The 16,098-nt window shown below is 40.2% G+C and overlaps 1 protein-coding gene across 1 annotated transcript in view; it reads right to left on the bottom strand.

Annotated features, from left to right (window-relative positions):
- Positions 1-1,713: 1,713 nt before the first annotated feature.
- The window catches only part of si:dkey-246g23.2 (solute carrier family 66 member 2), a 49,530-nt gene continuing 35,145 nt past the window's right edge, over positions 1,714-16,098 (bottom strand). Inside the window, exon 5 of the mRNA XM_040133913.1 lies at positions 1,714-1,888. Within this exon, the coding sequence (XP_039989847.1) occupies positions 1,714-1,888 (175 nt within the window). The remainder of the gene's footprint in view (positions 1,889-16,098) is intronic.

Here is a 16,098-nt window from a genome sequence, read left to right as displayed (position 1 = left end):
GTGCGGAAGACATGGCAGATAACAAAATGAAGCGGGAGGTAGGCTAATAAGATGATCTGAGCAAATGGCCTTGCTTGAGTCATCATTACAGTTTATAGCCTCGTTCTCTCCGCAACTCAGCTGAGACCGCTTCTTAACGAAAGCTCACCAAAGCTTAACATGCTATGAAACACAAACTAAATAATCTGATCTAAGGGACTGTACGAAAATTATTTGGGCATGGGGGGGTGGGGGTGTCAGAAAAGGGTGGGTGGGAGAGCAGGCACTGGCCTTTTTTCACCCTGGATTTATATTTTATCTTAGCCTTCCCTCAAAACAGATAATAGTTACATAAATAGCTACACCGGCGTTATGTGACGCAGGCATACACACTACTGACCTATACAGAAGTTACATCATCTGATGTAATGGATATTTATTATTCTGTTTCAGTAACAGACAGTTATCAATTGCGAGCTTTTAAAAAAAAATAGCAAGTAGCTGTTATATTACACACACACACACACACACACACACACACACACACACACACACACACACACACACACACACACACACACACACACACACACACACACACACACACACACACACAGCAGTAATTTCCATACAGCCCCTAAAAGGACATTTCTTTAGTCACTAAACCAATCCTCACTTCCACGTTTCAGAAAGAGTGCTGTTTCATTCATACATTTTCAAATAGAGCATCTCTTGCACAGAGGTAAAAAAATAAGAAAAAAATCTACAGTAAAACTGTCATAATAAGAATAACACAAGTTAGCTCGACCCTAAGTCTGACATGTTCTTTCGTATCTACAAAAGATTTTGACTGAGATAAAGTGCAAGGCATGTGGCATGCCCACATATCTTCATTATTCTTTGTTAACTGTGTGGAAGACCTGCATTGCTTGTGGTTCAAACCACTAAGCAGAGTCATAACACAGGGACTGACGGCCAATGTAGTTACCATTGCTCACTGTATGTTCTGTGGCCTTGGCTTAGCACTGGATGCCAACAGCAAAAAGTGTTTTTGGTACAGATGCACCAGTAAGCATGCCAACACAATCTCACACAAAAGCATGCACAGACAAGCACACACACACACACACACGCGCACACACGCGCAATGTATCATGAGAACAAACTAGTGAGGTGTGAAGTGTGAAGTGGGAGACTTATCAGTCAGGCAATAGATTCCAATGCAGGGATTTCGGTGCAGGACTGGTTGTTACAGTTGCCATTACACCAGCACAGATCTGCTGTTAGTGAGCTGCCAATGTGAGTGATGTTTCCCTCTTACAGCTTCCATGTCCCCTACACCTGAGGAGTCCATGTGATATCCCACAGAGAGCAAATAAATAGTATGAAATTCTAAAAATGCACCTAAATACTGTCTTATCATATTAAAGGAAGTGAGTTTTGTTAATATTGCTTGATTGAAGATGCAAGTGAGTTTGTTCATGGACAAATTTGCTAAAATTTAAAACCAGCTAAAAAAAAAAAGGGCTAAAATTGGTTTGATGTGCACTTGGAGATAAATCGATTGGGTCTGCGTGGTACTTATACAACAGAGAATATTTTGTTTCATGGCTGAACATCAAAAAAGTCTACAATGACTTTGGCCTTCTCCATGTTCTGGCACTTACAGCTCCCCTGTCAATTCTGTCAACATTGAAGGAGAGTTTATTAAAAAGCCCATAGAAACAGTCAGGTTCAGCCTCGCTTGACCTGTGTGTCTTGGCTGTAGAATAGCACCTGGAGCAGGATGGCCACGTCGATCAAGATCTGGACTGAACCGCACACCCAGAACTGAGCCGGGCTTTCATTCATCACAAAGTAGATGGTCTTGAAGACATCACCTGCTGTCCACAGCAGCACCATCTTCACACTGAATGGAAGAGACACAGTGTGAGAAAAGAGAGAGGTAAGGAGTTTTCTCTCAAAGGAACACAACTTGGCTTTCTGGCCAAGAGTTAGATGAGAACCACTCTCATGTCTGCACTCTAAATACTGTTTGTAGCTGGAGCCAGCAGCCGGTTAGCTTAGTTTAGGAAACAGCTTGCCTGGCTCTGTCCAAACGTGAAAAAAATCCGCCTACCAGCACCTCTTAAGAAACACGAAATAACAATGTATATTTAATTTGTTTATTTTGTACAAAAAAATAAAGTGTAAGAAAAACATTTCATTGTTTACTAGGGGGTTATGAGCGAGACTATTTCTTGACTGTAAAACCACATAAAATCACAACTTGTGGTTCTTACACCTTGTATATGTACATTTCCAACTAAATATAACGTGTTAGTGAGCATTGCAGGTGATGTAAGGTGGATTTTATCACAATTTTAAGCAGACAGGCTAACAGTTTCCATGTTTCCAGGCTTTATGCTAAGCTAAGCCAATCTTCTGCAGGTTTCAGCTACATACGTACCATCTTCTCATCAAACTCCTGGCAAGAAAAATCAGTGTATTTCACAAAATGTTTAACTATTCCTTGACATCTTTTTAATGTTGATGCCCCGTCCAGTCTTTGCATTCATCTGCAGTGGTTTGGTCTTGATGACTTTGCTCCTGCTGTATAAGAAACAGCAGGGAGGCAGTGAAAAATCACTTAACAGGATGACATTTGGCCCAAACTGTCGACTGATCACACACAGTTAGAGAGAGTGAGGCAAAGAGAAATATACAAAAATTTAATTTTTTTTAGAGACAGAGGTGGAGAAGAAAGACCTTGAAGGAGACAGCAGCAACCTACCACATTGATGGCATGATACCAACACAATGCCCTCAAGGAGTCCTCTGCATCTTAACAGAGGGCATCAGAGTATAGAAAGGACACTTCACCTTGCATCATTGCTTGTTGTACTCCTCTAGTTATCGCTTTCTATATTGTCTTCATCCTTCTTCAGTCTCTATTTGCGTGCTGTTCCTTTTTTTGTGCTGTTCCCTCTTTCCACTCCTATCCTCTGTTGTCAACTCGACCCTTTTACTGCCATGTGTATTTAATTCTTACCCTTCACAGTTTCTGCCCTTACTCCTACTCAACGCACTCTCAGCTCACTCTTTTATTCTATGTTGTTGCTCTCTGGAGAGTGAGGTCCCATGGGTATGAATGTAATATGAGTTTATTCTTTTTATTAGAGCTGACTGGGCCTGGGGATGAAGCAAGACCATCAGTTATCAATGAGACATACTGTAGGGGTCAGACAGGGGTGAGGGAGACAGGAAAGGAGAGAGACAGAGACAAAGATGTAACAGAGGACAGCATTTATCAAGCATGCGGTAAGAGGGACAGGGCTAAGACAACAAAACCACCAGAGAGAAAGCTAAAGACCTCAGTGAGATAGATATGAATGGTGAGTGCACATGGGGGTAGAGGCAGCCTAATGACTATAGGGACAGCTGTCCTGTACTATCCTTGAGCTCTCCTTGCAGAGTCCCGTCAAACTCCCAACTCTCCCCTGGGTTTCCCTCAGGCCCCGATGAGGAACTGAAACATTAACAGGGAACAAGAAGAATCTAAGAATGTACCATATCTAGGCACTGCATGTGGTATAAAATTTAACTAACAATGCAGACTTTTACAGGCTGCACAGACTGTTTTGGACAGCTACAATGGTTGTAATGATCGAAGTTGAACTCACAGCTGTTAGGATTCATGGGACTGTCAGGCTGCACATCTGGACACTTTCATATCAAATCATATCCACCCTTATGCACTCATAGTTTCAGTCATTAACTGTCAAAAAATGGACTGATTGTCACTGTAGGAGAAGAAAAACTGAAAAATTCATTTTTGCTAACAAATCTGTATTTATATCTTTGGTGTTTTTAAAAAAAAAAATCCATAATCCAGTTTTATCCTTTATGAGTCTTCTTTACTCATGCTACTACCGTTATTTTTTTTTGCCTTTGTTCAGCAAAGGTTACATACTGGCTTTAAACTGATGTAGTATTTCACCCCAAAGGTAGAATAAATCTAGCCTGAATATGATATTAAAAAAAGCCAACAAGATGGAGTCAATGTGCTTCAGTTAACACAAAGCTCCCTATTTGGTCCCACTGATCCTCCCACCTCCAATTTAGCCACCTCAGGCTTTAGTAAGACTCCGGCTATTTCCACCTCTCCCAAAGGCTGACCAAGGAGCGCTTGTTTAGAGCACATCTGAGTCTCACTGATGTGTTCTGCTCCCCTAACAATTTAAACTTTAAGAGTAAACACTCCAGGGTTTGATTGAACTGCTCCAAAAATAAGTGCGCCAAAGAATTTAAAATCGTCATGCTTTTACTTCTCTCTCTAAGCTGCCAGTATTCCTCAGGGGAAATACTTGCTTCTTGTTCCACTGATGTTTTTTATTCCCTCAGAGAGCACCCTTCATTGAACTTTAGATTCCTTATTTCATCTCTCTCCTCATCTTTTCCTTTCACTTCGCCCCTTTCTTCTTTTCCCCGTTGACCCGTTCAACTGTCATCTTTACCTTGCCCCTGTCATTGCCGTTTCTCAGCTCCTCTTTCCTTTATAAGAGGGAATAAAGTTATAGTGACTTCTGATTCTACCATAAACCTTGGTAAAGTCAAATAATAAAGTTGAATTTTACAGCGTAGTAAACTAGCGGGTTGGAACAAATCCTCGAAAAAAAAAAACTTGTGAAGAGGTTATATTACATTTAAATTAATGGAATAAAAATAGTACTGTTATTGTTATCCAAAATTCAAGCTACCGTTTGAACAAGGTAAAAATAAAAGATTGATCACTAATTTTAAATTAAAAATTCACAGTGTATGAGCACAACAAGCCATGTCTACTACAGTGGGAGATGTGTATGACTCATATCAGTAAACTACGCAATTGTTTTTCTCTTCACTTACGCAAAATGGACATGAGTAGCGAGCTGTGCTAAACCAATAAACATGACACCAAAGCAACTGAGCAGTAATGTGAGGAAGTACTCTGAAATCCTCACCATAGATGGAAATGGTAAGGCTAACTAATGTTTGCTAATACTTAGTCAAATGCAACTCCACAGGAACATTAGCTTGTCACTCAAATGAGGGCAGTGGGGGAGGAAGTACTCGAATCCCTTACTTAAGTGAAAAATAGCAACACCACAGTGAAAAATACTCTGTTACCAGTCCTTCATTCAAAAGTACATAACTATAACCAGCAAAGTGTACTTACAGTATCAAACATAAAAGTACTCATTATGCAATAAGGCCCCCTCTCAAAGTGTTACATTATAGGGGGACGTCTAAAGGTGAGAAGTCTAAAACTCCACAGGGAGCCTTTAATGTAAATAATTACAATATTAATTTTCTAACCTAATTTTCTTCGATATATTCTGACATGCTCTAGACTTTAACTCAATTTCCAGTAGGGTTGACGGGCAGAGATATTACGTAACTATAGGAATTCAGAGATGCACAAAATAAATCATTCCACCATTTTTCTCTACAATAAGATGGTCACCTTGACTTTTTGAACAACTTTTGTGAGAGAAGTTGAGTGAATGTAGCCATGTCCTCTGTTGGAGCACAACAGAAAGCATGTCTGGAAGTAGAAATTATTAATTACAGCCAGAATTCTTAGTAAGTAGCCACTCTATTGAGTATATTGATCCTATTTTTATATTTGTGATTTATTTATATCTTAGGTAACGGTGCAGGATGAAATTGGTAAATAATAGTGAGGAGGAGGAAGAAGAAGGATAAAAAGTAGACTCGCAGTAGAAATCTCACTCCTTGTGCCCTTAAATTCACACTTAACTTTATTTATTCTTAAACAATGTCATCTCTGTCTTTCATAGCCTTCCAACCTTAATTTATTCATAATCCCCCTCTCTGCCTCTATCTTTCTCTGCTACCCTCTCTGCCTATCTTTCCCTCCCTTCCCTTGCCCTCCTTCGCCCTCCAAAATTCTCCACTCCCCCCTTTGGCTAATTTCTTTGCTCAAGAGACGGCAAACATCATTAATGAGGATGAGTCATTTTCAATGTAATTAAGGAGGGAGGGTCATCTGTACAAAAGCCGTTTCTACAGCAGGGCAGAGGAATGGACACAAAACACTAGTTTGTGGTTGTCCATCTCTGGAAGGCACAGACACACACACGCACGCACACACGCACGCGCACACACGTGCACACACATGCAAAAACATGCACAAATTTCCCACATTCTACAGACTCTGTCATGCTAATCTCATGTAGCTTCATTAGGGAAGAGATAGCATTAATCGTGACTTGTGGCTCGGGGATGAAAGACACACAGAAAAAACAATTGAACTTGGGGTTGAGTGAGGCTTTGAGTATCCACAGGGGGAAGGAGTGATTATGGTATTGATCAAGAATAATGACGATCGACTACCTCTGTGTCACACACACATGCACACACATATCCATTGACCACTATGAGTGTCAGTTAGCTTTAATTTACACAGAAGCATATAGAAATGCAGAGAGAAACCCAAAATGCAAAAATGCAAAGCATGACCCTGTGCATTTGTTTGCACGCCTAAAACAGAGCATACATCACAGAGAGAAACCCAAAATGCAAAAATGCAAAGCATGACACTGTGCATTTGCTTCACGCTCTAAACAGAGCACACACACACACACACACACACACACACACACACACACACACACACACACACACGCAAACACACTGATGCCCACACATGCACTCATGTTGACTCCGTTCAGCTCAGCCTGACACATTTCTCATTGATTACTACTGACCTGACACCTTCATCTGAGCTAAGTGGCAAGAGATGAGAGAGGAAAGGGTGAAATGGTGAACTGGGTACTACAGGGATGCAGAGGGAAAGATGGGAGCATGGAGATGGATCAGGGAGGACTGAAGTAAAAGGAAAATGACGAGAGATGGATGCCAATGTAGCCGGGCAGGGGGGTGATAAATCTAGAGAGGGGTGAGAAAAGAAACCAGCCTGAGAGCTGGAGAGTGACAGGACAGGAGAGAGTCATGGAGAAAGCGAGAGGGGGAATTGATTGCATGGTGTGATGGCTGTGCCGTATGTGGACCAGGCAGTAATTGTGCTCTGTATTGAACGAGTGCTGTCAGGCCAGCTATTAGCCCCTCTAAGCGGCTGGAGTGGACAAGTGGAACACGACTACAGGAAATAGGCCTGAGTGACATTTAGAAAGAGAGACGGAGACAGAGGGAGAGAGAGAGAATAAAAAGGACATGAGTTTGGTGTGTGCAATCTACTGATTTCACGTCCCAAATATTAAAGTTGCCTGATAAATCTTTAAATGTCACTTTGTGAAACTGAATCTTATAGCAGTTCTACAATCACTTTAGCACGGCCTCTTGTCAATCATTGCTTAACTTCTTTTAATCATGTTAAAAGGAATTAAAAGTTATAGTACCTGTGTGTTACAGCTGAGTTTATTATAGCATAAGACTTTAAATGTCCCAACCTTTAATGCCCAAGTGCTATTGCCAGACAATTTCATGTTTCTATCCCCAGACTTGATATTGTTGTTGGACAATTTCAAAAATTTCAAAATATTCCAAGATGAACCCGGAAGTCAAGCTTTGAGCTAGTTAGGGTAACTATTTTATCATTTTTCTTTGTTTTTGCCTTTGTTCAATTGCTGATCTGAGGCAAGAAGCAAATCCAGTCTTTGGTGTGAAAGTCCAACTACCACAACAAACTGTACTTTTCACCTTGCTACATAAATAAGACACTACATTCTGTATTGGCACCAATTATTGGTGCTGAACATACAGTAAAACATGTCCTGGAGAACTGTCCAATACTCTATGAGATGACATATGCAACAGGCAAATCCATTCGAATCCAATCCAAACAGTGATGAAAGAATTAACTGAACAATAAAACAGACAGAATTGAAATCCCCGACAATTTATTAGATTAATTCCTCCACAAAATGCTTAATTAATTGATAACTAAAATAATTAGGTTTTGCATCAGGGTGCGCTTTGCAGCCAAGCACTGGTCACACCCATCGGTCATCATTTTTAAATTCTAGTCAAGATCCAAAGGTTAACCAAATACCTCAATCTGGGTTACAGGGATGCCTGTGTAAAAAGGTGCACGAGGCACCAAGCAGTTTCCATTTAATGTATGGGTGTAGCCATACAACACTTGTAACAACAGGGATCAGAAGGCTAACAAGATTTCTGCAGCTGGCTGATTTATTGTAACAGGTGTACTTAATTAGAACAGGTACTTGATTAGGTTTCCTCTATTCTATGTCTACTTCACATCGTTTGACCTCTGCAAATTGCCCAGTGCCCTCACCTCCAAAACCCCATCCCTCTGCTGGTTTATCGATACACCAATCTGCCTCTTTTTGTTCTCATTCCTCACGCCCTCCTCTACTCTGTTTCGCTTTCTCCAACCCCCCCCCCCGAGCCTTCTTCTAAATCTTCATCCACAATTCTCCTGCCCTCCTCCTGTCCAATAATGTCTCATTATCTTCTTGTCCCAGGCTCCTCTGCTGCCTTTCACCTTGTCCACCGCCCAAGGGACCACTGGATGGATGGATACTGAGATGAAGGAATAGCCATCTGAGGGCTGAAAGTTTCTTGCAGGCACAACACAGACTGCTGTCTTGTTCCTGATACGTTTGTATCCATATATGTAAATTTTGTGACTGGAGTCCAGAATACAAATGTGAATGTGATGGTGAAGTCAATGACAAAACTGTCATGCAACTTTAACAGAAACAATGTGGACTAAATTCTACAACACTGAACTCATTGGAATGAGTCACTTTTCCATTTAAGGCTGATACACACTGGATGCACCGGTTTGTTGCCTTAACACTAACACTCTTTCTGTAATAACTGGGGTTTGGGTTGGTAGTTTTGAAGGCATTTTGTGTTTTCATGACCAAAAACCTGAAAGTTCTCCACTGGATCTTGCCAGACACTGCACATTTTCCAATACTGTTGTGGAGATAAATAGGCAGCTGATCACAAATTAAACCCAGTGCGGACTTTCAGCTTTAAGTGAGGAATCACACTTTGTAAATGAGACTTAAAAGAGTCTCCAGAGGGGGGTTAGACAGTCCTGGTAATTGCTTGATAATACTAATATGAAGCTCTATGGAAAGAGACAGACTCCCACTTGAGCAGCCAGGGCGGATGTTTGAAGCTTCAAAGAGCTTCAATAACCTCTTCCATCTCTTTCTCTACACAATCATGCGTATATGCATTGGCATCATGTGTGTGCCCACGCATGCTGGCTTATGTTTATGAGTACACATGTGTGCGCCCACACAGGAGGGTGTGTGTGTGAGGTGATTTAGCAGCAGGGCTGTAGCTCTCCCTGTGGGGGGCAGATACAGAGAAGAAAATCAAAGGGTCCAGTGAGAAAGAAGCCGAGCTGCTCTTAACCCACTAACTATGAATTATGCATGTTGATCGATTGCACACAGGCAAACACCGAAAAGTTCCCAACCTGCCAGAAAAAGATGGATTGTACTTCACAAAATGAAGCGGAGGGGAGGTGAGGAGAAGAAGGAGTATCACACAGAGTTTGCCTACAGATATTTTAGATTTTTTAGAGAGTGTAAATAAGCCAGAATAATTGAGATGGCCTGTTGGTGATGGCTATTTCAGTATATTCATCTATAATCTTATGTAATCTAAAACAACGGTCTATTTGTCATAGCTGTTTCTTAACTAGAAATTTATCTCTGAATGCTTGTAGAAAAAAATCAAAAAACATATTCCACAAGGCTACTTAATCCTCTAAAAAGGTATTTTAATAAGCAATTTGGAAATGAGATCCACTCCCTTATGATAACCGTTTTATTCCTGACAGGAACATTTCAGACAGAGCCTTTCCTCAGTGTGCAAAGTTAGGCAAACTGTACAGACAGCCGTGGGTGATCACGGTCACTTATGCAAACCATACAGGTGATTCAGATCTACACAATGGCAAAATGTTTCCGTGGTATGTAATAAATATTAAACACAAACAGATGGAGTTGGAGAGAGGTTTCATTAAATGTAATTTATACAAATAGTCAATGGGAGGAATCCAACAGTAGAGAAAAAAATCCCCATGAAATATTTTATTAAGCATGTATGTACAGATGGATAAAGAAATCACAAATTTTTCACATAAATGAAAAAATGCAAGTAACCCATAAACTTCAGCCAGCTAACATTATGATTATACACATTAAAAAATAGAGCAACAAAGGACTTAACATCATAATGTCTCTAAATTAGCTGTCGTTTAGTCATTATGTTGATCCAATTACCTCTACAATTTCCTTAAGTGCAGGGCCTATCTAGTGATGTTGGCACTACATGTCTATAGTACAGACGTATTTACATGTCGAGGAAGAACTCTTTCCAAAATGTTTATGTCACACATGTATGATAAGATGTTCAATTGTCCAGATAGCTTCTGTTGGTTCATACTTTTCCATTTAGTACCTGTGCTCTGTAGACTACCTAAGGTCAAACATGTTCCTCTTTTAGAGCATACACCATTCAGCCACAAACAGGTGACTGGTTTTGATGTTGTGGCTGCTGGGTGTACACTCACTGAGCACTTTATTAGGAACACCCGTACACCTGCTTATCCAGTCAGCCAATCAGATGGCAGCAGTGCAGTGCATAAAATCATGCAGATACTTTAGTTGATGTTTACGTCAAACAGAATTGAGAAAAAATGTGATCAATGTGACGCACAACAGTCTCTAGAGTTTACTCCGATTGGTGCAAAAAACAAAAAACATCCAGTGAGCGGCAGCTCTGCGGACAAAAACGCCTTGTTGATGTAAGAGGACAGGGGAGAATGGCCAGACCTGTTGGAGCTGACAGAAAGGCTAAGCGAACTCAGATAACCACTCTTTACAACTGTGGTGAAAAGAAAAACATCTCAGAATGCACAACATGTCTAACCTTGAGGTGGGTGGGCTTCAACAGCAGAAAACCATGTCTGGTTTCACTCCTGTCAGCAAAGAACAGAAATGCGAGGCTGCAGTGGGAAAAGGCTCACCACAACTGGACAGTTGAAAACTGGAAACATTAGCCTGATCTGATGAATCTTGATTTCTGCTGAGACACGCAGATGGTAGGGTCAGAACTTGATGTTAACAGCATGAATCCATGGACCCAAATTGCCTTGTGTCAACAGTCCAGGCTGGTGGTGGTGGTGTAGTTATGGTGTGGGGAATGTTTTCATGGCTCACTTTGGACTCCCTAATACCAATCAATCATGGTTTGAAAACAACAGCCTATCTGAGTATTGTTGCTGATCATGTGCATCCCTTTATGGCCACAATTTACCATTTTCTAATGGCTACTTCCAGCAAGACAATTGACCATGTTGCAAAGCAAAAGTCGTCTCAAACTGGTTTCATGAACATGACAATGAGTTTAATGGTCTCTCCAGTCACGAGATCTGAAGAACAGTAGAACGCATTTGGGATGTGGTAGAACATGAATCTGCAGTTGACAAATCTGCAGAAATGATGTGATGCAATTATGTCAACATGTACCAGAATCTCAAAGGAAAGTCTCCAACATCTTGTGAAATCCTTGCCACAACGAATTGAGTCTGTTTTGACAGCAAAGGGACGCCCTACCCAGTATTAGTATGGTGTTTCTAATGAAGTGCTCTGTGAGAGTAGAAAATGTCTAGTTTTTGTCCGCATCTTGATCTGTGTTATATTTTCCTCTCCTGTTTTTCCTCTGACTTAAGTCCAACACTAACCCTGATACGACACAAGAAAAGTAAAGGGAAGTATATAAAGTGAATCTGCAATGCTGCCCTGACTTTAGGAGCCTTTGTGTGTTATTTCGATTGATGCTTCTCCTGAAGAACCAGCCTCTCCACCTCTGGCTCACCAGGAAATGTTTTTTATTTTATTTTATGATGATTGATTTTTGACTATGGAGTGTAGAGGTGTGGATATATGTTTTTTTTTTACCTCAACAGTAAGTTATTACACTATGATTGTGATAGCTACAGGACTGCGGAAGAAAAGGTGCTATTGCCCATCGAGAAGAGGTCAAGGTAGAAGAGCCAGGACGAGTGTGAAAAAAATGCTGATTTTCCACTGTTGCACTAGTGTGTGGGTTTGCAAAGAAAATAACGTATTTTGGGCTTTAAGTAGCTTAGTTTTGTCTGAAGCTGTAGGTACAACATGGCCTTGACATTTAAAATAAGTCCATAGCTGTTATGGAAAAAAAAAAATGCATTATATAGGAAAAATACATTTTACAAATTTATTTCCAAATGCACTGATCATCTTTATATCGCCTTACTTACTTTACTTGTTAACTACACAAATAAGAATAATAAATTCAGAAGTTCATTCACAGTACAGTCACAAGACCACAGACAGCAAAAACAACCCATATTGCTTTTCTCCAAATCCCTACCATACTCCCTACTGTATAAATAGAGAAGTCAATAAAATGTGAGGTCTCAAAACACTATCTCCTGTCTTGTCTTGGCCCTGGATAGACATAACTCAAATTGACTATAATTTAATGTGTGGACTTACAATACAATGGCTTTGATCATGTGACTATACCTTAGCACATACTATTATTTGTGGATTGCTTACACACTATACTATGTCAGCGACAAATGCATGCACACCCTCATTCATGCATATGTGCAAATATTACACACAGTAAGACACAAATACACTGGAATGGCTAATTCTTGACTGTACACTCGTAACTTCTACGTGAGAAGAAAACATGCACTAAACCAGTGATTGCATGCTCTCAGTTCCTATTAAGACTTGGAGTCCTTTATATGTACAGTAACACGTAAAAAATACTCAGGAAATTCAAGCAACACTACACTCCCCAGCAACAAAGGGGAAATCTTCAGACTGCTTGTTTTGTCCGGCTAACAGTTCAATTGACAGTTTACCATTATACAAAACAGAGAAAAGCAAAAAAATCTTCACATTTCAGTTACACCCACAGAATATTTGACATTTTGCATAATAGAAGCTCTAAAAAAGTATGTAAAAAGAAGTTATCATTTATTTTGTGTTTCTCAACTAATGTATTCAGTGACTAAATGTTTCAGCTCTGGTAGCTGTAGTTAAAGAATTGGAAAGCTTGGAATTGTTACTATATTATCAGACATCCTGACATGCAAACATGTCACATACTGTTGTCTAGGGCTGTATCTGAATTAAAAGTTTCAGAATTGACTCTAGATCCCCATAATTTTCTTTCTAAAGTTAACACTGTGCCTGGGTATAGCCTCACAGATCCACTAGCAATGGCTGTAGACTCTTGTTTATCGATATACCTTAACTAGAATTATGAGAAATACTATATTTTTTCATTGTCTCTGCCTAGTTACATTACAGTCCAGCCATTCCAGGCTAAACTCCTACTATAGACTACACAGTACATTTTTAGGGGATGTGATTGTCATGTTTGATGTAAGAACATCAGATTCTAAGTCAAAGAAATAAAAAGTGTATGCCCTAAGCTGCTAGTAGTATAGGGGTGGGAGAGAAAGAGTGACCAAGAGGGGCAGCAGGAGCTGAATATACAACATTTTTTATCTATATATTTTATTCTTTTTGCTGGGCTCAACTGTATATAGGTAGTTTGGACTACTCTTGTCAAATTCATGACACGAAAGAACAGCAAATTAAATTGAGAGAGACAGAGAAAACGAAAAGCAGATGAACTGTCTACAGAAAGCAACTAACAGAGGTAAGTATCCCTTAAGAAAGGAAGCAGTACTGCATATGTCTGCATACTGCATCTGTCTGCATACAGACCGACAGACTGCCCCTGTCAATGTCCCCTCCACTGTCACTGAGTGACATTATGAAGGTTGGCAGCTTTTTTGCAGAGCTGGGAGAGAACGGGAGAGGAGGCTAAATAGATAAAGTTTAATGAGAGGGAAGAGAAAAACAGGCGGGCTCCCCAGGACACCAAGCAGAGAGCACTGAGCAATCAGTCACACACACAAACACCACACATTGTTGTTTATATAAACAAATTGCAACTTTACCATTCAGTTGTGGCTTCGACTTGCATAATGCGTGCTATCAAATGCCAAGCAGGTGACAACATCACTCAGAGACCAAACCCTGTCAGATGAAAATTTGGTATCTCTATAAGGTCAGTGTTAAATAACTAGAAACAGCTTTATGCTCTGAATGAACAGCATGTAATAATCTGACTTTTGCAAAGTTTTTGAAATAAAATGAGGTCACAGAAAAAACTTTGAGGGCTAAAAGTGCAAAATAGTAAATTCATGCAGTAATGTTACTGAGGTTTTATGTTGGTGAAACAACATAAAACCAAGTTTACCCCACAGAATGACAGCAACTCATGCTGCACTTTAGTGTGCCTATGCTTTTATCTTCTGGTGGTCGCAAAGAGTTCACAAAGAAATTAATCATTGTGGATATCATTAGTTTTTTAATCCTCTATTTATTCATTGACATTTCACTGAAAGTAATGCTCTCTTTTGCACAAATGCCCTGACCACACTCACACAATCGCACCTGAAAGCTATCCATAGCACCCACAGTCGGAGCTGATGGCCACTGAGGAGCTCCACTCGAGCAGCTGGGGTGTAGTGGCCCTTGAGCCTTCACTGGTAATAGAGGAGGGACAAGCTGAGGTCTTTCATTTCACCTACCCAAATTTATCCTGCCAGTCTGGGGATTGAACTGGCAACCTTCCAGTCACAAGTCCAGATCTCTAACCTTATATACCAATACTAATGACAGGTAGTTGTAAACAGGGCAAAAAGTTACTACTACATTAGAATAGCTGCTATGTGGTTGCCATGTTTCACTTATTTTTAATGAGCCAGAATACATGGACACAAGCTCAACACACCACTGTTTTAAACCTATTTCACTTGATGCATCAGGGAAAATTCCTCCACATTTTGTATTGACCTGCGGGCGTGTTACCATGGTTACCCAATGATTCAGCAAATAGCATGATTAGCTTCTTTACTGTTCCCACGGTCAGCACATGGATTGAGCAAATCTAATCTTGACCTTTTGAATTCATACTAAAATCATCTCATACGGCTGGCCCCAATTCATTCTCGCACTTCAAACAAAGCGGACCACAGTTCATTTGGAATGGACTGAGACCTGCATTTTTATAACCCTCTCAGGCTGGTTGTTTGGTCTACACCAGAAATTGTCTGTTTGAACTGCACTAAACAAATTAGGTAAGAAAGCAACCTAAAGCACCCGCAAAAAAACGGCAGTGGAATTAAAGGATGCTTACTTCCTGTCATGACTCTACATTCCCCCATGTATTTCCTTTTGTGTTCCATCCTTCTTTTCCTTTGTTTTTCTACACCTAATCCAGTGTTGTTGTTCCCCCCTCTCTCTCTCACTGTCTCTTTTATTGTATCTTTCCATCACTATCCTGTCTTCCTCGATTTCCCTTGAGTAGTGATATGTGCGTGAATGTGTGCGAACATACATGCACACATGCAAAGTGTCAAAAGTGACCAAGCCACATAATTACACCTACAATTGTATGATCGAATGTTCCACTGTCTATTTGTGTGTGTGTGTGTGTGTGTGTGTGTGTGTGTGTGTGTGTGTGTGTGTGTGTGTGTGTGTGTGTGTGTGTGTGTGTGTGTGTGTGTGTGTGTGTCTGTCTATTCTCTATCTCTCTCTGCTTTTACACAACATGCATCTGTTTGAAGGTGATCATTTGAGTGACCTGGAAAAGGTGAGCAGTCCTTGATGAATCAGATCCATACACTTACACTTACACCTCAGTAATAGGACTCAGGGGAATCTGATTGTACAACAACTAACTGTTTCACATGGGATAACATGAAAGGAAGGAAGTGCTGACTATGTGCTGTCATCATTTTTGGAAAAAAGTTTGTTCCATCTTAACTGAACATCATTCGTCCAATTAGGACACTGAGATCAATAATAAGGTTAGAAAAAATAATCATTTAAAATTTACAACATTTTCTGGTTCTCGTTTAGTATTGTGAAGTACTTTCTAACATCAACGTTTCTTATTTTTGGTGGCTGATAGAATATTATCTCATTACTGACTATGCAGGGACTTTGCCATATATCTGAGTTTAGTGAAGTGATGTTACTAACA

This window comes from Xiphias gladius, chromosome 8 (genome assembly GCF_016859285.1).
Source record: "Xiphias gladius isolate SHS-SW01 ecotype Sanya breed wild chromosome 8, ASM1685928v1, whole genome shotgun sequence".
Taxonomy (NCBI): Eukaryota; Metazoa; Chordata; class Actinopteri; order Istiophoriformes; family Xiphiidae; genus Xiphias; species Xiphias gladius.
The sequence above is the reverse complement of the archived record's forward strand: the minus strand, read 5'-3'. Positions and strand labels throughout refer to the sequence as shown.